At 51.0% G+C, this 23,508-nt stretch overlaps 2 protein-coding genes across 5 annotated transcripts in view; one reads left to right on the forward strand and one right to left on the reverse strand.

The window, feature by feature from the left end:
• DSTN (destrin, actin depolymerizing factor) overlaps positions 1 to 4,894 on the forward strand; it is a 33,728-nt gene extending 28,834 nt beyond the window's left edge. For both annotated transcript variants that reach the window (XM_019626209.1, XM_019626208.1), the window contains exons 3-4: positions 1,496 to 1,572; positions 3,659 to 4,894. In XM_019626209.1, coding sequence (XP_019481754.1) covers positions 1,496 to 1,572; positions 3,659 to 3,768 — 187 coding nt within the window. In that variant the 3' untranslated portion in view covers positions 3,769 to 4,894. The remainder of the gene's footprint in view (positions 1 to 1,495; positions 1,573 to 3,658) is intronic.
• Positions 4,895 to 9,327: 4,433 nt separating this feature from the next.
• The window catches only part of RRBP1 (ribosome binding protein 1), a 53,283-nt gene continuing 39,102 nt past the window's right edge, over positions 9,328 to 23,508 (reverse strand). Inside the window, exons 9-24 of one of the 3 annotated variants that reach the window (XM_019626200.1) lie at positions 23,226 to 23,404; positions 23,030 to 23,064; positions 20,259 to 20,349; positions 19,362 to 19,454; positions 17,151 to 17,243; positions 16,990 to 17,073; positions 16,735 to 16,824; positions 15,919 to 16,011; positions 15,493 to 15,564; positions 14,808 to 14,903; positions 14,141 to 14,224; positions 12,303 to 12,410; positions 11,417 to 11,500; positions 11,049 to 11,144; positions 10,364 to 10,507; positions 9,328 to 9,897 (exon numbers count right to left, since the gene is read on the reverse strand). In XM_019626200.1, coding sequence (XP_019481745.1) covers positions 9,859 to 9,897; positions 10,364 to 10,507; positions 11,049 to 11,144; positions 11,417 to 11,500; positions 12,303 to 12,410; positions 14,141 to 14,224; positions 14,808 to 14,903; positions 15,493 to 15,564; positions 15,919 to 16,011; positions 16,735 to 16,824; positions 16,990 to 17,073; positions 17,151 to 17,243; positions 19,362 to 19,454; positions 20,259 to 20,349; positions 23,030 to 23,064; positions 23,226 to 23,404 — 1,481 coding nt within the window. In that variant the 3' untranslated portion in view covers positions 9,328 to 9,858. Of the gene's footprint in view, positions 9,898 to 10,363; positions 10,508 to 11,048; positions 11,145 to 11,416; positions 11,501 to 12,293; positions 12,411 to 14,140; positions 14,225 to 14,807; positions 14,904 to 15,492; positions 15,565 to 15,918; positions 16,012 to 16,734; positions 16,825 to 16,989; positions 17,074 to 17,150; positions 17,244 to 19,361; positions 19,455 to 20,258; positions 20,350 to 23,029; positions 23,065 to 23,225; positions 23,405 to 23,508 lie in introns of all 3 variants that reach the window. The other 2 variants (XM_019626199.1, XM_019626201.1) reach the window with 2 other exon arrangements.

Below are 23,508 nucleotides of genomic sequence, written 5' to 3' on the forward strand. Positions count from 1 at the left end.
GCCCATGGCAACCCACTGCCACAGGGGCTGCAGCCTACGCCGTCGCTGGCGACTCACTACAGCCCAGCTCCAGGTTGAGCTGTTGTTCAGCATCTTAGCTGTAGAGGGCAGTGTCACTGGCCCTCATATGTGGGATCTGAACCGGGGTCCTCTGGCATCCCAAGACAGCTCTTAACCATCGTGCCACTCGGCTGGCCCGCACCACTGCTTTTTTTAAGAAACAGTAAAACCTTTGGGAATTTTCGGTAACAGGCTCTGTTTAGGGCCCAGGGAACATCTCTTAGAGTTTCTGTTTTAAAAATCTGGTTAGAATAAAATGAGAGCAGCAAATGCCTTTTCCTGTCCATGACCTATTTTGCATAAGTAAAGTACCCACTTAACTCTGCAGCTCAAGCATCTCCCAGACCTAAGGTGGTTGTTATGGCTTGTCTCCCTCCTTGGACCTTAGAGCGTGGAAGAATAAGCATCTGGGAGATATAGAGACTGCCCTTTTCCTGGTTCCCAAGAATAGAATCTCTACCTGCTGTGCGAGGAGTAGACTAGGTTGAGGTCCCTGCCAGTGTTGATGACTGGAACATCCTGGAAATATGGCAGCAAAATGGATTCCTTAAACGCTTAAAAGTATTTAACTACACTCCATTTATCCTTTGGTATCTTGATAGTGTGTGGTGGATATGGGCCTGTGGTTGGGTGATAGGTATAGTGGGAAATGAGGCATTCATAGATAAGCATTTTGAATAGGATGGGATTTTTCTGTCCATTATTAATATTTCTGTTAAATTTCAATATTGTTGGTGAAGAAAGTAGTGATGCAAATGCTATGCTTCCAGTATTCATTCAGGATGGGGACAGCACTAAAAATTTTGTAAATACAAGATAATAGTAGTATTGACAATTAAGACATAATTGTTGAATTGCCATTAAGCTTCTGACATGTTTTATTATGTTAGACTAAGATGGAAAACAGGTACTATTGTACTTTGGTCAGAATTTGCTATTGTAATAGACAAATGAAAGGACTGGGGAGGGGTAAGAAGGGAACTTTTATTTTATTTGTAACATTTTTTTTAAGAAAACAATCAAAGCAAAAATGGTGAAATTGCTAGCATTTCTTAATTTGGGGTGGCAGATACTTGATTTACATATTATTCTCTGTACTTTTCTGTATTTTGAAACTTTTTTCCAACTAGAAAGTGTTAAAAACCTTATATAAATGTGGTCGTTAGCCTGAACTCCAGTGTTGGTTCTTTTATTCTGGCCCCATTAATCTGACTTTTAAATAGTGGTTCTCTACTTTTTTTCCACTTGGTCAGCCTGAGCTATTCTGTGTATGCCCATCCATAACAGTTACTGTCCAAAGAAGTTGGGGCAGAAAAATTGTGTAGAGATGCTGAGGACTCCCCCTGCCGATCACTGATGCAAATGTGTAACACGATGTAAGTTGTACTTTCTCTAAACCAGATTTTTCATTTTTGGCATCTCTTTCTTTATCCAGGGCACCAGAGCTAGCACCTCTGAAAAGTAAAATGATCTATGCAAGCTCCAAGGATGCAATCAAAAAGAAATTTCAAGGTATGGTCTAGATTTACTTCCAAATATTTAGAGGTATGGTGAGCCCCTGGAATGGGGGCTACATCTTTTCTAAGAAGTACCTATTTTCTTTGAAGAGCCTTGGCCACAAAGAAGGGAGGCACTGCTTGTTTTGAGAAAAAGGCCAGAAGGTTGAACCTGGTTTTCAGTGTGTCCTCACTCTGGGTCTGCATGGCTCATATTTAATAACCCTATTCTCTCCACACTGTGTGCCTATCACTTATTCAAGCTGGTTTTAAACTAGTCTGAGATGCTGCCAAGTTTCTCACATAGCAGGTGGAGACTAATTTATTTACATTGGTCATACTAAATGATAAATTTGCTCTTGCCTTTGAATGTAGTTGACATAACAAAGTTGAAAAAGGAAATGTTAATAAATGGGAAAGGATACCTTTATCTTTAGCTTTACTTTGGAATGGTATGATTTTAGGTAATTGACTCATCTGTATCCAAGGGAAGTGTCCTCACTCCTTGAACTGGCCAGTTATGTGTGACTTGCCCACTGGGTGATTGGGATCCTGATGAGACGGCCTGACCATACTGACTGTCTCCAGCCAGGAGGAAATGTTGGTATGATGGGAAGAGCATGGGGCAAGTGCCCAAAGGCCTGCACTGAGGACTAAGCTTGTCATCTGACTGCTGTGTGACCTTGACCGAAACTACTTAACCTCCTTGGGCCTTGATTCTCTCAGAATGAGAGATTGTCTGGATCGTGTGAGCTCAGTCTTAGAGGTTGCCCCACCTCCTTCCTGCCGTGGCCAGCCCCAAACAGCTGGGCGAGCCAAAGGCACAAGAGCTTGGCCTAGTGTGGTTTTTGTTTTGTTTGTTTTACTGTGATTTTTACATTCTTGTAGTTGAACAGGTTTGCCCTAGCTTATTTTATGTAGGAAAACAAAATTCTTGTTTCCTTTCCTAAAACCTGCTGCTATGTAGTTCAGGCCTTGTCAGGTTCTACATGTGTTTGGGTTGATGTGGGCCACCCTCAGAAGTGTGTTCACCGTCGGTTAACTGACATTTTAACATGACTCCTTAGCCTCAGTACTTCTAGAACGCAATCGAAAAAGATTCAGAGTGGATTCCTCATACACTTGATCTGATAATATTAAAGGTGGCCACTTTGTTGCCTTTTTTTACTAGTGAAACCGTTAACTGGCTTTTCCCAATCAGTCCTAAGTGGTCTAAAAGCTGACCTTTTACACTTTCAGCAGCTTAAGAAATGGTCTTAAAAATGATGGAAAATCAGAAACAATGCAGCTATTTAAAAGATCGTTATTTACAGAGAAGCTACTGTATATAATTCCATAATTGAGCTCATTCTGCAGTGTGGTGATGTAATTTTTCTGAGAAAGCAATCAGTAAAACATTTTACATAGTTTTTTCACTGTGATAGATTTCTTAAACATCATAGTATAATGCCAGTGGAGAACTATTTTGTAGAACAAAAGAGATGTCATTTGTAAATACTCTTACTGTTCAGTACAGCTGACAAAATCAACTACGGTCAAAACATTAAATTCATATTTTTACTTATGTTTTACAAACCAAGAAAAAACATTACTAGACTTGCTTTTTAACTTTTATCTATATCATAGATAATATCTATAGAATAGTATATATCCTATCTATAGAATAGTATATATCATGAATTATTGTAGAACTCAATGAACTTTCACAAACTGAACTTAATGGTTGTTTCTTGATTTAATGACCAGTACCCCAGAAGTCTCACTTGTGCCCCCTCTAGTCACCCCACTTCCTTTGACTCCTCTACAGGGTAACTAATACCCTGGTTTCTAACAGCATAAAGTAGCTTTGGCTGATGTGTGTTATACAAATGGAATCATGCAGAATGTATGCTTTTATGTCTGGCTTCTTTCCGTAAACATGTTTGTTAGTTATTCATTTTGATGCATGTAGTAACAGATTATTCTTATTATGTAGTATTTCATTGTGTATACCACAGCTTTTCTATTCATATTAGAACTGGTCTTTTAAAACAGCTTGATATCTTAGAAATAGGTAAACTATTGCTATAATTCTAAATAAAATTATTATTTTTCCTTTGTAGGCATAAAACACGAATGTCAAGCAAATGGGCCAGAAGACCTCAATCGGGCCTGTATTGCTGAAAAGCTAGGTGGATCCTTAATTGTAGCTTTTGAAGGATGCCCTGTGTAGATCATCATTCAGTGCCACAGATCGAAAGCTTCCATGTTTCATGTTATTCTCTTGCTATATAATAAGTAAAGCAAATATATTTAGGCCAGGGTCTCACTGAAGGGGAGCTGTCTTGTCTGCTGTTAGGGTAAACTAAATATTCTATAAACATGTGCAAACAGCCCTAAATAAATCTAAAATCTAAAGTTTTATTGGTGTGAAATTAAATTCTTATTGGCCAAATGCCTATTTTGGTGAGTTAGCTTGTAAAGATTACTAAGCTCATAATTTTTAATAATGAAGATCACAAAACAGTACAAGATCAAATGAAGAGAATTATTTCATCTTTGTTAACCTCAGCAATTATTTTGTTTCTTTAGCTTAGAGAATTGGTCATATCTGGTTATAATTTTGGCCCAAATTCTTTCTTCTTTCTTGAGCTAAACTGAATAATGGAAAATAATTCTCACAACCTGTAATAACACTAATATACTAATTACAGTAAGATTAAGTCAGGTGGTCTTTTAATTCTACCAGATGTGTAATGGAGACTGTCTCAGAATTGTGTACACTTATAATCAGCGCTGATCTTGCAAAGCACTATTTCAAGCACGTAGTTGGAATACAGGAAGCAACTTCCTACATCTGGGGTGAACTCTCCACTTACTAGTTGGGAGACTGTCCTGAGAGTGACCTTGCATCTTGCGAATTATGGTGTGTCCTCAGAAGAATGTGCAATATCTTGTAACAACCAATTATAATGCAAATTAGGGCTCCATTGTAATATGTTTTGTTCATGAAAATGATGAAATGGAATATTGATAAGCTGGGACACTGGTGATATCTGTCTCCTTCAGAACTTGTTGCTTCTGGTACATAAGGTATGGAAGAACATTAGATATATGTTTATTCTGGGGCCTGGGACAACTTCTTAATCTCCTGGAGCAGTTTGTCAACTGTGTGTGAAATTGGGAGCAGGTATGACAAGTGATGACACACACAGGAAAGCCACTACCTGATGACACTTGGAAGTGATTGTCTTTAACATCACAGGCATAACACTTTGAACAATATAGAGATGCACAAACAGTTGAACTTAGAAGTAGCTGTATTGGCTTTATGTAATAAATGAAGCATTTTTAACTTATCTCTTGTGTAATTATTCACATTTGAATTGGGGATAAAGGGGTTTGTATTCCATATATATGGGGCAAGCAAGTTGTGGAGGTTTGGGTATTTCAGTCAATTAGAGTTAAGGTCACAGCTCCCTCTTATTGAATGAAAAAGTTGGTGTAAAAGTTGGGAATCTGTCTTATTCCAAATGTTTATCCAAATACCAGGCTTTTATCACCTGTGATATATTTGGGAGGCATAAAAAGGGGCTTTAATCAAAACATTTCTTTCAAAATTGTGTAGAAAATAGTGCTTGCTGGCTACTGGTTTACTGATAAGCTGCTTGTCATTCTTTCATTCTGAATTTCTTGTTTTGCTATCTGCAGTGCTTCTAATGACTGTATATTAATTAACAGGCCTCCTGAGAGGCATTAGAGGCCCAAAGCTACCCGACTCAAGAATCAGCCAGGTAGGTAGATCCAGGTATTTGGTCAAGGAGTTTTAGAAGAAAGTCTTTTTTCTGTGGTTTCAGCTTGTGATATGTGGCACAACTTGTTTAACCACCATTCCATGCAGGTGTGCATCTGTTGGGAGGCGGGGGGAAATGCATGCTATGGGAAGGTTTTAAGCAGTGTCAGGAATGTAATATAATGTGAACATCTCCCAACACGTGACTCCTACTCCAGAAATTGGGAAGATGTTAATAGTTACTTCTATTGGGTCCGAAAAGTCATGATGCATTTTTGTAATGAAAAACAGAAAAAATACGTCATGACTTTTCCGACAATCCAATACCTCTGCCTAGGGGAACTTTTGAGAGAGTCTTACTGGATTCCTGAGAGTGGGGCCCAAGAATCCTGCTATCAAACTCCAAGTAATTCTGATGCAGTTATAGTTTGTGACCTCTGCTAACATTGGTTATTAATAAAACTGCAGGTATACTCTGTTTTCAGCAAACACATTTATGTTTTTACAAGTGTTAATACAAACACAAAAATGTGTTTGTGGAAAGCTGATTTAGACTTCACATAATGAAGTATCCTTTACCTTGCCTGAGAAGCAGATAAAGCCACTGCTAATAGAAATTCAGAACTCGGCTGTGAAGTTTATTTCAGAGAATATTAATCAGAGAAAAACAGTGAACATAGTGACTCGAATAATAGAATTAGGCTCAGTCGAGTGGTTTCCTTTCTGCAGAACTGCCCAGAGTGTTGGCTGGTCCACACACAGGAAGTGCTACTTCTGTTTCTTGACTGGTTTGTTCTTTCTCATGATTTGGGGCATTTCTGAAATATGGTTAAGTCTCCAGGCTGAGCTCCAGCTGAGGTTGCAGCTGGAAGAAGGGCCATTAATTGCATTGTGGCTGGGAGAGGGGAACTTCCAGGAGCCAGGTTTTCGGTGGAAGGTGGTGTACCTTGAGCTATTTGGGCTCTGCCCAGTCCCAGAACAGTGCCCCTAGTAGCTAGCCCAGACAGGTCAAGTAACTTGCCTACGTCACACTACTCATGAGCAACAGAAATCGGGATAACTCAGGTCTCTTGTTTTCTGGTCCGAAGTTCTTCCCCTTGCATCGCTGGAGAGTTTTTCATTTCTAATACCTGGAATTCTAAGGCTAGAGCTTATTCAGTGCTAGGGATAAAACTTGAACTGGGAAGATAAACAGTTCCTCTGGGCTTTGAATCCTGTTAGACCGAAACCTGAAGGAGCCTCAGAGAGAAGGCATTTGTGGAGGCTGTCCGGTGGTTGCTAAAATCTTCAGAACTTCCCAGCTCTGCAGTTGGTGGTCTAAGATGAGCAGTAGTGCTGTGCCCAGGCCGTGGCCTCTGAAGCCAGGCCTTAGGACAGCAGTACTTCCTGCTAGGCCAACCAGTGCCTTGTAGTTGACAAGTGCTCCAACGCAGCCTGGGAGATTCCTGCCTCCACATGGAACTTCCTAACAAGTGACTACAAAAGCCAGTGCTCCAGTGCTGCAGGGTTGCCACAACACTTGCAGGCCAGGGAGCTGAGTGGCCAGGCGTGAGCTAGGCTCCTGGGTGTCTTCCATGTTGAGGGACGCCTTGTGCTGGAAATCTGCAGCAGGCAGCTGCCTCCGGTACCTTCCTGAATAGCCCTTTCCTCCTTCCCCAGCCTGATGATGGAGCCAGGAGCAGCCTTGGGGACAAGGCCAGGCTGAGGCAAGGCTTGGCAGGCTGCCTGGCAAACTCGGGCTCCCTCTCCTGGCTCAGGAGATGCCACTGCTAAGCCTCAGGGCTGATCAGCCCTTGCTGGGCAGGTGAGGAAGCGGCCTGATGATGGACCCTTAAAGCTTGAGCTGCAGGTGGCCTCCAGTGTAGCATTTGCCTGAGTCCCGTAGGGCCCCACGCCCTGTACTCTGTCTTATCTCCTCCCTCCAGGTAGACACTATGCCCCTACCAGGTGGTCTGAGGAGGGAATAGAGCTGTAGCCAGAAACCAGGGAGTAGTCTTACCCACAGGTAGCAGTTTTGTACCCCCAGGGTTTCTTGTGCCTTTCTTTCCCTGAGGTCCTCCCATTCCTGTGCCTTCAGAGGGCATCTGCCCAGTCTAGGGGTTGTCAATTCTGCAGTCAGTGAGGTGGGGTGGAGAGTTTATTGTCAAGGCAGGCTCCCAGGCCCATAGTGGCAATTCTGATGCAAGGCACAGTTCTGGCCTGTTTACCACAAGTAAACACCAAGGTCCCAAACCAGACCTTGCATTAAGGCCATTGTGTAGGAGGGCGAGTTGTGTCCCCAGAGGGCCCGTCCTCCAGCCTTAAGCCCTGGTTCCTGAGGAACAAGGCACACAGAAAGTGGATTGTGAGGGGCCACCGGTTCATGGGGCTCAGTGGCCACTGCTCAGGGAGTCTTAACACTCCAGAATAAAACCCTTCCTCCAAAGAACCCCCCAGGCTGCCTGATGCACTGCCAGGCATTAGAGTGGGTTTGAAACCTGCTTGCCTTTGACCAGGTGAACTCTCTTCTCTTTATGGGGCTTCTTTGCAAAATGGAGAGGTTCACCTCCCAGTGGGGGCTGAGAGTCACGTGAGAACCAGGCAGAGGGCTGGACACATGGCCGGAGGCAATGTTCAGTCATTTCCTCCTGCTCAGTCTCTTGGCCAGGAACCTTGACATCCATGTCCCAAGTCCCATGGGTTCCCTCTCCACTTCAGCCCCCTCCAGAGAGTTCTAGAACAGGTACGATGGTCTTCCCTTGCTTATAATAAAAACGTCAGTGGCACCTACTGCCTTACCTGTCCAGACCCCTTAACCTTTATAACCTGGCCCACAGTGCCTTCATAGCCTCCCTTCTGTCCCCTCAGCCTTGACCCTTCCCTTGCCAACAAATGCCTCCTGTGACAGTGAACTCCAGCGAAAGCTCACTTCCCAGAATTTCCAGCACCCTGATCCCAGGATAGTTGCAACACACAAGTGCTACACAGCATGCTGAGGTGGCCCACAGACCAGGTCCTCCATGAAAGCCAGGACCAGGACTTGGTTGTGCAGACTGAGGTCAGCACAGTGCGGCCCCTGGCAGATGTTTGATGTGTGGGGGCTGAAGGCAGCTAAAGAACACATATGTATAATACTTCCAACGTATTGAGGTTCCCATGACAACCACTAGAGGTGTCAAACCTACCACCTAAAGGATGCAAGAGATGCAGAGGCCCCAAAGCAGGTGGTAGAGACCCCAACTCTTGGGCTGCCTTTCCCTGGGAGCACCACCCTTCCCTCTAGCTGGACCTGCTGTGAAAGTGCTCAGAATTCAGGCAAGTTCAGCATATGTGACACGCCCCCCACCTCCCAGGATTCTGAGGCTTGGGAGGGAGATGGAAGTGGGGTAATGCTTGGTCCAGGCAGCCCTTGACAGGGCTGGTTGTCTGCCCGCAAGACCCTGGGCTGCTCAGACTCACCTTCCATTCCCGGGGTGTTTCAACCCCTCCTGTGACTCAGCCTCTAAATCCATTTTGCTTAAGGTCCAGGGTTCCTACTTATGAAGTCCCTCACATACCTCTTGGCCCAAGATTCTCCTGGACCACGCTCTTAGGCCACGAAGGACAGACACAGTGGGTCTGAGGATCACAAGAAGTTTCAACTGGCTGCTCCAGGCCTGGACTGCCCCTCCTGAGGCAGGGGTGTTTATCAGAGCCTCAGCCAGGACAGACCCACCTTACGCACGGAGCCCATCCCCCACAGCCCTGCTCACATAACCTCGGTTCCTCAAGGGTGGGAACCACAGTCAGTGCATCTGGCCACCAGGCATCCCAGGCCCTGCTCATCCTGCCTGGTGGGCACTGCGCCCTGGGTGGCATGATGGGGAAAAGTGCTGGGGACCATGAAGCAAAGGGTTTCATTCCCATTCCGGGCAGAGATCCTGATCTCAACTTCAGAGAAACCAAGAGCCACACTTGCTCTCTCCTGAGGGCCTAGGAGCCAGTGGGGGAGCCCCAGCAGAAGAGCAGACGAAACTGCAGTACCGGGCGACAATGTTGGTTTTAATGGCATTAACATCCAGGAAGTCACATCAGTTCTGGTTGGCAACTTCTTCCAGGGGTGAGTGGCTGCGGCCTCGCTGGGCTGGGCAGGGCCCCTCCAGTCTGTGCCACAGCCTTTGAGACTCACCACCTGGTCCGCCCGCCTCCCAGCCCCCACCCCACTGAAAGAAAACAATTGCACTGATTGACATACAGATAGCCAGAGGTCCCGGCCTCCCCAGTACACACTCCAGGGTCTGTCACACAGCTGATAAGGGCTTTGGCGTCTGCTCGGCGGTGGTCCAGCGCTGGTCTTGGGGAATAGTGTTTATCGAATGTGACAGAGGTTCTTTTACACACTGGGGGTCTGGAAGGTCTAGTTCTGTGGTTCTAAGAGACTTGTCTCTAATGGCTTCTTTCAGAGCCACTGGAGTTGGGCCTGGATTACGCTGTGTTGGTTTGTTTATTTGTAAGGAATGTATAAGGCATTTTGGTAGGTTGAACAGTAACTTCTTTTTTCGCAGAGAAGACTCAGACAGACGTGCCCTCCTTTGAGCTGCTACTGTCTTCCTGCAAACAGAGGGCAGAGGGAGAGAGATGTTGGGGCCAAGGAGCCAAGGGGAGCACTCACCTCAACTCCTAGGGGCCTCTGCTCTCCCCTGGAGTAACACCCCACTCCACTCCAAGCCCTTCAGAGAACACCCAGCATTGTCTAGAGAACCAGAGCTGATTCTTGGGGCTGGACGAGATGTCTGAGGGTTGGCGGGAGCTGAGGGCCCTGAGTTTGGGTGAGGACCCTCGTCTCAGAGGCTGCAGAGTGAGGACCTTGGGTCAGCAGTGGGGGGCCAGAGATGTGCTTCCCACCAAGGGGAGCCACGGAGGGGTGGGTGCTGCATGTCCTGATGTTGCCTTCAGAAGTCTGTCCCCAATACCTCCTGCCCCCAGGTCTGCGTCTCCTATTTGTTCTGCTTCTCAGGAGTCCTGAGGTCCCAGCACCAAGCCCTCGCCAGCGGCCCTGCATGGGCAGGACACTCACCGTTTTGTCCAGCTGCTCCTGCAACTTCTTCACTGTGTCTTTCTCCTTTGCCAGCTGCTCCTGGGTCTTCTTCAAAAGCTCCTGTAATCTGGTGGCAGCACGTCCCAGGTCACTCGTTAACTTCTTTTCCTTTTCTAGCCTCTCCTGTGGGTAAGAGGGTTAAAGGAGATCAGCCTTCACATGCCACACATCAGGAAGGCCACCTGGCTATGCCCATGGGGCCCGACACCTCGGAACTGGGAGCCCTTTGAGGGCAGGACAATGCTGTCTTCTGGTTACCCAGAGACAGGAAGTGACGACTGGGAGCAAACAGCTGTTACAGTTAGGCCAGTATCCTGTCTACCAGCGCCGCCAGTGAGCTTCCTGTGACACTGGGGATGTTCTAATGTGCACTGTTCAGCACAGCAGCCAGTGGACACACATGGTCACTACTGAGTACTTGCAATATGGCCACTGTGACTGAGGAACTGAGCTTTTTAAATTTAAATAGCTACATTGACTAGTGGCGCCATATATGATACTGGAGGTTTAGGGGCTCCCCTCCCCCCCACACTGACCATCAAATTAGGCTGGACCCTGCTCAAGGGGCCACAGGATGGTTCCGCTCCCATTCCTGCCACAGGTGGAAGCCAGTGCTGAGAGCTGGCCCCCCACTCAAGCCTCAGAGCAGAGCCCACCCTTCTACCTTAAGCTGCACAACCACCCCTGCTTCTGCAGACTCGAGGGGGTTGACGCGAAGCTTCTCCAGCTCCTCCTGTAGCCGACATGCCGCATTCTGAGCCTTGGCAGAAAAGGGGAGGTGGGGTCAGAGCATGGGGTCCGGGTGAGAAGCCTCACAAACCCAGCTAGCGCACTTGGGGATAGGAGAGGGCACCCAGCATCATGGGACAACAGTTCAAGCCTGTGGACAGGAGACAGGTGACCGACTATATAGCAACACCCCCTCGGGAGGGACACTCCAGACCCATGCCCACCTGCCTGGGCCTAGGCCACACCCTCCCCCATCCCTGCCACAGCTGATGGGTGCTCAGGGCCTCCAGGGCAGAGCCTCACCTCCTCAAACTCAGCCGTGAGCTTCTGCCGCTGCATCTGCTCGTCCTCCAGGATGGCTTCCGTCTGCTCCAACTGCGTTTTCAGCTGCATGGAAACACCGCAAACATGCTTTGGGAACCTGCTGAAGGACCCTCTTGGGAGCCAAGGGCTCCTAGGCAGGCTGAGACCTGGGGTGGGGGTGGGGGTGGGGGTGGGGGTCTGGCATCTAGCTGCTTCTAGCGCTCCCACCTGCCCCTGCCTCGCCACCAGCCAGCCCACCGAGTTGTTTCCAAAGCTCCCGCTTTGGGGAGACGGTGCTTCAGCCCCCGGGTACAAAAGCTGGTGTGGCGGAAGAGAGATGTTGATGGGACTTCTGCTGACCTCAGGTGCCTTTAATGACACCTACAGGACAAGGATGCCTCAAAGCCACTGCACAAGCACCACCCCACAGTGGTATCCCCACTCAACCGCCACTCCACTGCTACTCTGGTGACAGACCCCTTTCTCCTGGTTAGGGCTCTCAGCAGCAGTTACTTATGGTTAAAAGTCTGGAGAGCAAACACTCTGCCAGTGACATCCTAGCCAGGGCCACAGTGGGAGATCAGACCCCTGACTGCAATCCTGGTGACCCTGCTGCCCTCTTCCAGTCCCTCCCACGCACGTTGTTAGGACTGAGCCTCCAACACCTCCCAGTCTGGCCACCTTCTGCCCTTTGCTCTGCTCTGTGGCTTCCTCAGAATGTAATGACCCCTAACTCGGCATCTGGTGGGGAGGGTGGGAAGTGGAGGCTGCAAGTAACGGGTGTTTAGCCAGAACAGAGGACTGTCATCCCTGAGCTCCAACTGGGGTGGAGAGGGCCCAAGGGCGGTTAGTGACAGGTATCTGGGGACTGGCTCACCGCCCTAACCTCGACAGGGTCCTGCTCTGCTGGGGGGACCTCTGGGGGGGCAGCCGGAGACCCAGCTACATCACCATCCTCTACGTGGCTCTTCATCTCACTCAACTGCTGCCTGACCTGAAACAGGGAGGGGTGGGTTTGTGCAAATACCCAGCCGGACGCACGCCCACCTTGCACACGCACACAGACTCCATTGGAGGGACCTCAGATGCTCCCAACAGCCAAAGCCCATACAGGGGACCTGGTTTGGTAACTGCAGGTTCACTGGGGCAGGGGAGCAAATGCCACAGCCCCGCACCTGGGCCAAACAGAGGCCCATAAGCCAATGAGGAGCCCAGGCTGGCCTGACCCATGTGCTCTGCTCCAAGGCCAGTCAGCACGAAGCCCTCCCCAGAAGCAAGGTGACCCTGAAGGACACAGTGCACACAGAGCTAAGGAATCCAAAGGGAAGCAGCAGCAAACAGGCTCAGCACGGACAATACTGCCTACGTCCCGAATTCCTTCTTCTAGATGTAGTCCACTGTTCAGAGCCCTTTATGGGGTCTAGAAAAAATTACGAGGTGACACTCTTACCCAACAAGGTCCCCCCATCCTGAGCTCCGCTGCTGGGGGCAGATGACACATCTGGTGATCCCCAAGCCTCCAGACTATTGAGCCTCAAATATGAAGAGGCAGCAGGGTCACCCATGAAGCTCGGGTAAAAAGTTCTAGTCGGGGGATCTGGGTAGACTATTCGCACAAGCTCCCAGGGGATGGGGGTGGTCTTAGGCCCCATCCAAGAGGTGCTGCAAAAACCGAACTTTGCAGGCCAATGATGAGAGACTCAGGGGAGCATTCTCCACACATGCCCCCAGCCTGTGCAGTGCCCCTGGGGCCTGTCACCTAGGCCAGGCCTTGGTGAATGGCCTTCCGGCTCAGGTGGTGACTCAGCATGGACGGCACCTCCCCCCTCTGGTGCAATGGTCCCAGGTAAGGCCCCTTGGGAGTCAGGAGCGTGTGTGCCATGCAGGCAGCTGCTTGCAGCTCAGCAGATGCTGCTGTGGGAAGGGCAGCCCATGCACCAGACCTTCGGTCTCCTCACAGGAAACCAGACACATTCATTTGTGTTCAAAATCTCCCAAAATCTAAATGGTAACAACCAAGTCAAGATTTTAAAAAGACCGTGCAGATCAAGCAGGACATGTCTGTAGCCCTGCAGGCTACTGCCTGCAGCCCCAGCCCTGGAGCTAATACTGGGACTGGTGCGGCCCCAGCTCTGTAAGGCTGGGCTGACCCTGCCAAGGAGTGGGTACTGTGATCAGACACCAAGACTGAAAACGGGAAGGACCCCAAGGCCACCTGCACAATAGGAAGCTCTGCAAGTCTGCTTCTACTGCCAGGCGTAGAGCAGGCCTCCATCCCCACCCACAGGTGGGACTGAACTAGTCTCAGCCACCTTAGTGAGAAAAGGCCTGAGTCCCACAGAGGGCAAGGCCCATGCCGACAGCCACGGGGCAGAGAGCAGCCAGGCCCAGAGAGGTGACACTGGGCTCACAGGAGTCAGGCCACCTTGAGTTTTCAGCGCTGTGGCCAAGGGACAATTTATACCAGGAGAGATGGGAGGTGGGGTCGGAGCACATTAGTCCTGGCAGCCACAGGCCCAGCTTGGAGTTTTGAGCAAATGTGCAAGGAACCCCGTCAGCATAGCCCAAGCAAAGTCTGGCCCAAATATCAAATTGGTACACATGGCCCTGTCACACTGCGTTACCTTTGACAGGATGCAAAAGCACAACTGGGCACAAATCTCACACACACACATACACCCATTGTCACACACTTCCACCCCACCCCATTCCATGGTCACTCACCAGGGAGAGCTCATTGCTCTGTTTTTGGGCTTCGCTCTTGGCTGCATCCAGCTGAGACTGAGATTCTAATAAAAGTTGCCTCAACTTGGGGAGAAAACAGACCCAGATGATGGGGGAAGGAGAGAGAAGAGAAAATCAGCTCCTGTGAGCACCTAAACACACAATCTAAGACGTCCACGTAACCCAACCCCTTGAGAACACTGTGGGGTAGAGCAGCTGCACGGGCTCCCAGGCCTCTGGCAGCTCCTCTTTCTTTTTCGAAGACCAGAAGGCTGACATTCCCTGCACACTTCGTCTGAGTACTTTGCAAATGTTTATGGATTACCTCGCAAATTAAGGCCAAAAGTTTCAGATCAAACCAGAATTGGGGGTGCCAGGTTTGTGCTTTCTGCTTCCAAATTCAGAAAAGAGTATCAGATTTAAATCCATTCACCACAGAAACAGTGTCACCAAGCCAGGTGGAGAACTCTTTTGCTGCAAGGCTGACCTGGCTTCACCCCTGACCTGTTGGCTGGGCTGCCTTTTGGGAATCTGCCCCATGATACCTCCTCAGGATGGCTAGCCCAAGGCCTCAGGCAAAAGCCTGAGAATTGGGACTTTGAGCTCATGTTAACAAGAGCTGCTAAGGAGGACCAACTCTGGGCAGAGACCCTGCTGGGAGACTCACCCCTGCCACCTCTTTGGCATAGCTCTGGCACTCGGCGCTGGCGGCGGCCATGTGCTTCTCCAGTTCTGCTTCCAAATGCGAGGTGTGTTCCCTCACCTGGACATGCACATACACGTGTCAGAGGCCTTGAGTTGGCCATCAGGGAACAGGGCAATGAGGCAACAAGTGTGGCTGGCCCTGGGATAAGGGCTAAGAGGAGGTCTCATGGCCTGTCAGCTGCTGGGCCAGCCAAGTCCAGGCAGAAACAAGTCCATAGCAACAGAGTCCCTTACGGAAAACGGTACCTGAACTTCGGCACTCCTGGGTCCTGACGTGTTCTCAGACCTCAGGAGTCAGGAGAGGAGAGCTTTTAGACTTACTTGCTAGGTGAATACCAGGAGTACCTCCTCTAAGGCCAAGGCTGACTGTGTGTCTGCAGAGGGCAGGAGGGCTACCTCACACACCCACCACGATTCCAAAAGTCACTGCAGAAGCCACTGTTTACCAGTGCTGGGTATTCTACACAGGGCCATGCTGTCTCAGGCCACTCAGGTTGTAAATGGCTCTCATTAAGGAAAAGCAGGACTGACGATCTCCTAGCCTCTCTTAAGACATGGGGTCCACGAGGGAAAATAACGTTGCCTCTGTAAGAATGTTTCTCTGTAATAAGGAGAGTAGGTTTTCTGAGCAGAGTCCTCACACATACCTGATCTGAGCTTTCAAGTTCTCCTTTTAGCTTCTCTATAATCTCTTCGAGATGTTTCACTGTGACCTGTGACTACAAAGCAAGGGGAAGGCCCCATGTCAAACACGAGCTTCATCTCAGGAATCCCAGTGAGGCCCACCCGCCCTGAGCATGACCCAGCAGCCTCTCCCTGGAGGCGGGAGGGAGGGGTGTCTCCTTAAGAATCAGCTCTCATTCTGCCATCACCATATAAACACGGCATTTCAAAACCCAGCAAATGTGACTCCCGTCTCCCAAATGATCCCATCAGCTTTCTCCCTGGATTTTAGGGAATTCTAACCCAGCTGTCCGTTTCAAGTTAAGTCTCAATTCCTAGGGAAGGCGAACCTCCTGGGGTGATGTTCCTGTCGCTGGCCCCTGCAGAGGCTCTGAGGGCCCGCACTGTACCTTTTGGAGCTCCTCCTCCGTGGCGCTGACTCTGGCCTTCCAGCCCTGCTCCTCCTCCTCCACGCTCTTCTGCAGGTTCCTGAGCATGCCCTCCTGCGGGGACGGGCACTGAGGCAGGGCCCTCTCCGGGAGGCCCCGCCCCACACAAACACAGCTGTGTCTTCCGGCCCCGTCAGCCCCTCTATGACGACTGCCTGGCTGCCAGCATGGCCCTGCTCTGCACAGTCCTGGAGTACATCACTCTGGCCAGTGTGTGAACCAAGACTGTGGGCCACACAGGGGAATGAGGCCTATGACCCAAATGAGGACGTAGGGACTCGCATCTTGGTTGGGTTTGCCACCAGTGACAGCTTCAGTGGCCCAGTTCAAGTAGCACAGGATGGAGTTGGTCAGGGTGGGAGGACTGGACCCAGCATTGTTTCTGGAGTCACAGAGAGCGCAGTTTCAAGCTGGCCATCAGCCAGACGTTCATGTTTTCCTTGCATTTCCCAGACTATTCCTTATTATGACCAAGTCTCTCCATCCCCAAGAGCAGCCCCAAACTTTTAATTCAGCCCTCTCCTAAGCATAGAATCAGTGCAAATCAGAGCACCTTATTCATTCAGCCAATGAAATGCCCCAAGTGGGGCAGTGACTTGCCCGAGGTCTCACAGAACCAGAGTCTGAACCAAGGGCTCTTTTCAGGGTGGCCAGTGGGCTTTTCCATACCACCACCTGCCTCCCGCCCTACAGGCCCCAAAAGCTCTCTTTCCTGGCAGCCTCCTGAGGGACACCCAGCCAAGAGCCTGGCCAGCGGCCCCAGTTCTCGCGCCTTACCGTCTCTGCCAGGATGGTGCGGTACTGGTCACACTCAGCCTGCAGGGTGCTCTGGGTCTCCTCCGCCTCCCTTAGCTTGGAGGCCAGGTCCTAAGGGCAAAGGGCGGGACAGGGGTCTGCTTAGCCAAGCACAAAGGTTTCTCTGGCTGCAGAATGAAATGACTCTGGACACCTCCCTTCCTGGGGACTGGACAGCAAGTGGCAGCCCTCCTCCCCGCCCCAGCCCACGAGGGCGAGTGTGTGTGCCATGCTTACTGAGGAGGGCTCCATGTTTCCTGGCAGCTGCTTCAGCAGTTCTGGGCCTTTCTTTTTCAGTTCCTGGAGCCACTCGTCGTAATTCTGCAACAAAAACATGAAAGTGGAGCCCAGTGACATTCCCAATTAACAGCGGGGTCCCAGGGAGCCACCGCCCCTACCTTGTGGGTCCCATCGGAAAGTGCCGGGAGCAGAGCCAGCAGGGCCTCCTTGGTCTGTGCCTCAGTCAGGCTGAGCTGCTTTTCTGATTCCTCCTGTGGGGTGAGGGCAGTGTTGAGGTGTGGAGGTTTAGGGCAAACCCCAGGGAATGTACATGGAGATGCAGGAATAGCCACCCCAAGAAAGGGAGGGACAAGGGTCCAAGGAGAAGATGGGTGACTCTGTGGGGATGATTGTGGGGAAGGGTGTTTAACCTCAGTGGCCGCTTCTAACCACCCGGCCAATGCTGGGTCAATTTTAAACAGACTCAGCTCTAATGAAGAGGGATAGATAGCAGGCCCCACGTGGCAGGATCAAGTTCATCTAACACCTTCCAGCAGGTACTCAGGCTCACTCAGTACTCTATTTCCAAGCTCTCTCTGTGTGCGTGTGCGTGTGCGTGTGTGTGCGTGTGCGCATGTGCTGGAAGGGGCGGGGGAGGGCGGGTGGGGTCTAAGCTGCTGTGGGGGCCTGGTAGGAGGCAAAGAATAGGTGCCACCAGAGGTACTCCCAGCAGCCAGCAGAGTTAGGAGCTACTACTGGCTTGGATTGGCCGGACCCAGCAATCCTGGAGGGAGAGAGTATCAATACTCCCACTTTGCAGAGCAGAAACCAACCCAGCAGAGATAAGATTCGGTCAGGGTCACACCACTCCCAAAGTAAGACTCCATGCGGCAGCCCTGCTGTGCTGGGCCAGCACCCCCATCCATCCTCCCTGAGGCTCCCACTTAAAGCATGAAGAAGGGACGGAAGAAGGACCAAAGGAACTATAAAGCAAATCCTAGGAAAGCAGTGTCCCCTGGGGACAGGTCACAACCCTCCACCACACCCTGGGCAGTGGCTGCAGATTTCTGGGTAAGAGTCCTCCTCTAAGAACCTGTCCCCGGTAGGCTGAACCTACTGTCAGCCCTGCCACAACCTCAGCACGGTCTGAGACCGAGCTTGAACCCCAGGGGTGGCACTAGAACTACTACTGAGTTAGAGCAGGAGTGGTGTTCTGGAACATGCAAATGGAGGACTCCTGACAAATGGACGCCCTGCCTGACCACAGCACCCACATGGTCTGGACTCGTCTGAGAAAAGGATCCTTCTTGGCTCGCCTAGTGATTTGCAGACAACGCCTATTGGCCTGCTATGGACCCCTAACCTTGTGACCTCCAATCGTGGGAGTCAGAGGTCAGGCCCAGAGGACTTGGAGGCCAGCTCCTGTCTTTATCTGGCTGCATGACCACGAGCAAGTCAAGTGACATCTCTGGTCACAAATCCTGCATTTGCCACAGAAAGGCCAGACAGGCTCCCAGGTCTCCTCTGGGGTGTAAGTACAGCTGCCACAACTGGACCGAGGCCAGCCCTCCACCTCCAGCCCTCAGGACCCCATTTTATACAACCCTTGGGCTTCCTGGAAAGCTCATGCAAGTCACTGCAAAGCTCTCGATAATAAGAAGGACATTCCTTTTGCATCAAGGCTGCGAGTGGAGGGCTGGCTCCCCAGGGATTTCATCAGGAATGGAAATGGGTGGCAAAGCAGGTGGGCAAGGCCTCAACTTGCTGTTGCCGCAGGTCACACCCCCAGCCACAGCTCCCAGCCCAGGGCTCCAGAGGTGACATGGGGGTCCCAGACACAAAGATGCCCATACTCTCCTCCACCTGGGCTACATGGAGCATGGGATTAATGTGGGCTTCAGGGCCTGAGTGATGCTAAAGATGCCCTCCTACCCATGACTGTATAGATCATAACATGACTGTATAGATCATAAAACCTACTGGGCCATGATTTCAGAGGGCCTGAGAAAGCAGCAGGATCAAAATACTATCAGGATTTCGAAGATAGCCCAATGTTGAGCTCACTCACAGGTGGTGCAGTCAGGTGTGCTGAAGGCCTGACAGCCTCTGTCTCTGCCCGCTGATGGCAAACGGCCCCGCTAAGAAAAAGCAATCCTTTCATCTTTGGGAGAAATGAAGGAATGGATGGAGCGAGAAGGAAGGGAGGAGGAAGATGCAGGAGCTGGGTCACTGTGTGTGCTAGCCTCTCAAAGGGGTCCTGGTGTGGATTTCTGAGATGCTCCGGGGCCGAGGCTACGTGCACGCAGTTTATGTGCTTTGTGTTTTGCTAAACTACGCAGGTGCTGCTGATAGTCTTGACTAGCAGATGAGTCTGAGGATTGGACTCTGACCTTGGCCTGGGTCAGGGAGTGCAGCTTCTCCTCGAAGCCTCTCTCAGCTGAGGTCAGTGCCTCCATCGCCTTCCAGTTCTTCTCTCGGAGGTCCTGCAGGGGGAGACATGGAAAAGGTCAGCAGCCAAACGGGGTAACCGCTGAAATATCACCCATGAGCTGCCTCAGCCGGTCTCAGCAGGGCACTACTTCTCCAACCCCAATCTGGACCCCACAGGAGGACTTGCAAAGTGACAGAATGTTCTTTCTCTTGGCCCACGTCCACTGGGCTTCTCTCAGGTAGCATTAACACAAGGCCAATGTGTCATAGCCCACTATGGAGTGGCCATGGCATGAGAGGATAAGGAGGCTAAGCATCCTTTCAGGAGGACTCTACTTTGGAGGACAGAGGGTTGGCCTGGCTCCTAAGAGAGATGAGGCTCCTGCCACCAAACAGCAAACACTGACCCCTGGGCTGGCTCTATACAGGTGGGGCCTCATCTGGGGAGAGCAGATAGGGTGGCCTGAAAGCCCAGGCTATGAAGGGTGATGGGCAGGCAGCTCGGTGGGGAGGAAAAAGACAAGGTTCCTTTGCACCTTCCAGAGGACAGCAACTTTCACATCCTCGTCTCCTGCCGCTGGACTCCCTACTCCAAGGTGACCATGTGACCCTGGGTGGGCCAATCAGCACATTCTGTCTCCATCACGGGGGCTCCATTTTGGAGCATGTGATCCAAGCTGATCCAATGGGAGTCTGCCCTAGGACTTTGGATGGACCCAAGGGACAGAGAGAACCCCACAAGCCCCAGAAGGAAAATGGACTTTCAGCAACTGGGCCCCTTCCTGACTAGTCCAGGTGGCCTCACCCCTCCTCAGCGGCCTGCAACCCCGCCATGTACATGGACGCTCAACACTCACATTGTTCTTCACTTTCTGCTGCTCAACCGCCTCCTTGAGCTCAGTGGTCTCCTTCTCCAGACACCGAACCTGGGACTCCAGCTGCTTGAGGCTGAAGGGAGGTAGCAGGGTCACTGCCGAGCTTGGAGGGCCCGCAGCCCCAGTCTTGTCTTGGGCGGGTCCCTTCCTCTGCCCAGGCGCCCACCCTAGCCAGGAGCACCTCCCACTCTGCTGACCACCTCACAGGGCACAAGCTTTCAGGGAAGCCCAAGCAGCCTCCCTGGCCTCTCCTCCTACTTATCCTGAGGGTGCAGATCCCAGAGGCCAGCAGAGCCCACGTGGTAACACTGGCCACAGTGGCCAGTGCAGGGATGGGCCCCGACAGTCAGGTTTTCAGGAGGCTTTCTCCTCTAGTGAACAAAGCCCACTGTCTGGTTGTGAGGCTCCTGCTCAACCTGGTCCTGCTGTGTCCCCAGAACGTGTCAGCTGGCCTTTCCCTGTGGCCACACCTGGCCTTCAAAAGACATGGGCTGGGCCTTCTCAGAGGACACCTGAGGTAAAGACCCATGTTGCACTGTCACCTGCAAACCCATCGAGACTCTGGGTGCCAGTACTCTCGGCAACTCACTGGGTACAGTGGGACCATCCTCTGTCCAAAACCTAACCCTGCTGAGACCCAAGGCTCTTCCCTTCAGTTCTGTGCCTGGGCTCTGAGGAAGCAGTCCCAAGAGGACCCCTAGATGCCACAGGGTTGGCAAGATGTCAGTCCCATCTTTTCATGGTCCTCTCCAGATTCAAGGATCTAGGGCACTTCATTCACTCATCATCCAGAAAGTGAAAGGCTGACGCAGCTAGAACTATACTAGCCATTCTAGGGAACAGGCTTCAAACGGACACTTTGATATGTCACCTTCTGCATTAAGATTTAGGACTGGGAAGGCCCCAAGGACATGTGAAATCTAAAGTCCAGAAGTAATCGTGCTGACTTGAATGAACACAACCTGAGCCACTCGGAAAGTGGGAAAAGAAGCTCCACCAAGGACACTCCTGGCTCAGGGAGGCTGCCACTGCCACCAGATGGGGACATATATATTTGTATTTCTCATTGTGGGCTATGGTCTAAAACTCTGAAAACCACCATTCTAATGCACATTAGGACTAAACAAAACAATATTAGCATGGGCCAAGCATGCTGGTTGTCCCAGCCACCCCATCTGGGAATGGACTTCCACTGTGTACGGCCTCATATTTTTATTCTACATACAGTTTGTATCTGGCCTTGAAGACAGCTGTTGACTTCTTGGATGTTGGGTTTCATGCCCACAGAACCTTGACCCCACCCTCAAAGCTCTGATGGGACCCCTCACAGCTGTTCCCTCCAGCCTTTGATTTACGCAACAGCCTGCCTCCAGCAGACTACCTCAAGAGGGTCCCCAAAATACAAGGCCCTGAAGAAGATTCAGCAGGCCAGTGACAAGGACATGCTGACAACCACCCCCTTGGTGGCTGCTACGTGAGTTTCAGAATATCTGGGGCTGATCACTCAATGCCATCCTGGAACAGGATGAACTGGCCTAGACACAACTTTCTGATAAATTGGGAAAGAAATAAACCAGTTTCTGTCAAACACATCTGCATGGTGCCAAAAATTGGAATCAACCCTATTTGCACCATGACTGAAGTACCCTAGTAATTTGCTGTGTGGCCCAAGAATCTAACCTTAAACTACAAAAGCAAAAACCTAAACAAACACATCCTCTCTACCCCCACAAATACCATGAGAAACAAAGTTTGCCCAAGCCTTCTGGAAAACGTACTGGAAAAGGAATATGGAGTGGGTATGATATTGGGACCAACAAGGCATTTGGGGCCCTGTGGGTGACTGGCTTCCTTCCATGGGCCCCAAACCCCAGAGCCTGAGGCCAGGGAATATGGCCCATGAACTGGGGAGACACAGGAGATGACTGACTAGCAGCAGCAGCCAGAACAAGGGAACCTTGTTGGCTGATGGCTGAGGGCACATCTGACCATTTGCACAGGGTCACCCTCCATGGCTCACCCCCACATGGTTGCCCTGTGGACACCCAGCCACAGCAGCCAGGACCCACCTCTTGAGCCCATGGGCACCTGCTTAGGGACACACACCCAAGAGGTGACAGTCCCAAGGACTCAAGCCCCCGAACTTGAACCACCTCACCCAGATGTCAGCTCCGGCCTTTGCAACAGTAAACAGTCCCTGAGCACTGCCTGGCACTGGGCTGCCAACATGGAAGGAAACAAGGTCTACCAGCAGTGAAGTTGCCTCACAGACAACACTGCAACTTGGTCAACTCTGAACTCCACCAGTGTCCCACATCTGTGCAAAAAGCCGGGACCAGCTCCCAGGTTCTCCATTCTGGGTGCGCAAGCATTCGTCCTATTTATGACCTCAGTCCCTAAAGTCCCTCATCTGTAGACAAGGAGGACTCCCAACAAGCTAGTCCTTTCCCACTGAGACACGGATGGATGGGTGGAGGCAGGAAGCAGAAGGTTCGTGCCTCCTGCTGAGGCTACCTGCCACTCTCTACACAGATGAGTCTTGCTCCAGAGGCGGTTTTGCAAGGAGCGATTTGCAAGGCTGTATTCTTTGCTACCCACACATGTACCCTGTCCTCAAAGTCAATGGAGGGACAGGGGAAAGGCAGCTCTCTGAAAGGAGCTCTTCCCAGGGGAGCCATGTGCCCTACAGAAGCCCCAACTCCCAGGGTCCTGAGCCACCCTGCGCTGAGCTGCAGCCCTTCACCCCAACTTACCGCGCCTGCTGCTGGTCGGCCTCTGCTTGGCTGGCCTGAAATGAGAGACAAAGCTCCTTGGTTACCATGCAACTCACCTCGTTTGGCAGCTAGTCAGGGCAGGGTCCATTCCCTCTGATCCTTCTACCCGGGGGTCGGGACTCGATGGCATTCTCCCACCCCTTCCTTCAGCCCCCGGGAGGAGGTGCCGGCTAACCTGGGTATCCTGAGCGCCCTGGGCCTGGCCTGCCTCCAGCAGGGCCTCGATGGAGCAGATTCTCTCTGTGAGCTGCGAGTTCTCTGCCCTGGACTCCTCGAGCTGCCCGTGGAGACCACTCAGCTCTTCACACTGGCTCTTCAACTTCGCCTCAGAGGACTGTAATTTGCTGTGCAGCTCTGTGCCAGAGAGGAGCTAGAGCAGGTCAGGGGCAGGAAACACCCACGACAGACCCCCCACCGGCCCTGCAGCACACGAGCACCCAGGACTCCGTCCCCTGCCT

The sequence above is a fragment of the Hipposideros armiger genome, unplaced genomic scaffold (assembly GCF_001890085.2).
Source record: "Hipposideros armiger isolate ML-2016 unplaced genomic scaffold, ASM189008v1 scaffold_663, whole genome shotgun sequence".
In the NCBI taxonomy this organism is placed as follows: Eukaryota; Metazoa; Chordata; class Mammalia; order Chiroptera; family Hipposideridae; genus Hipposideros; species Hipposideros armiger.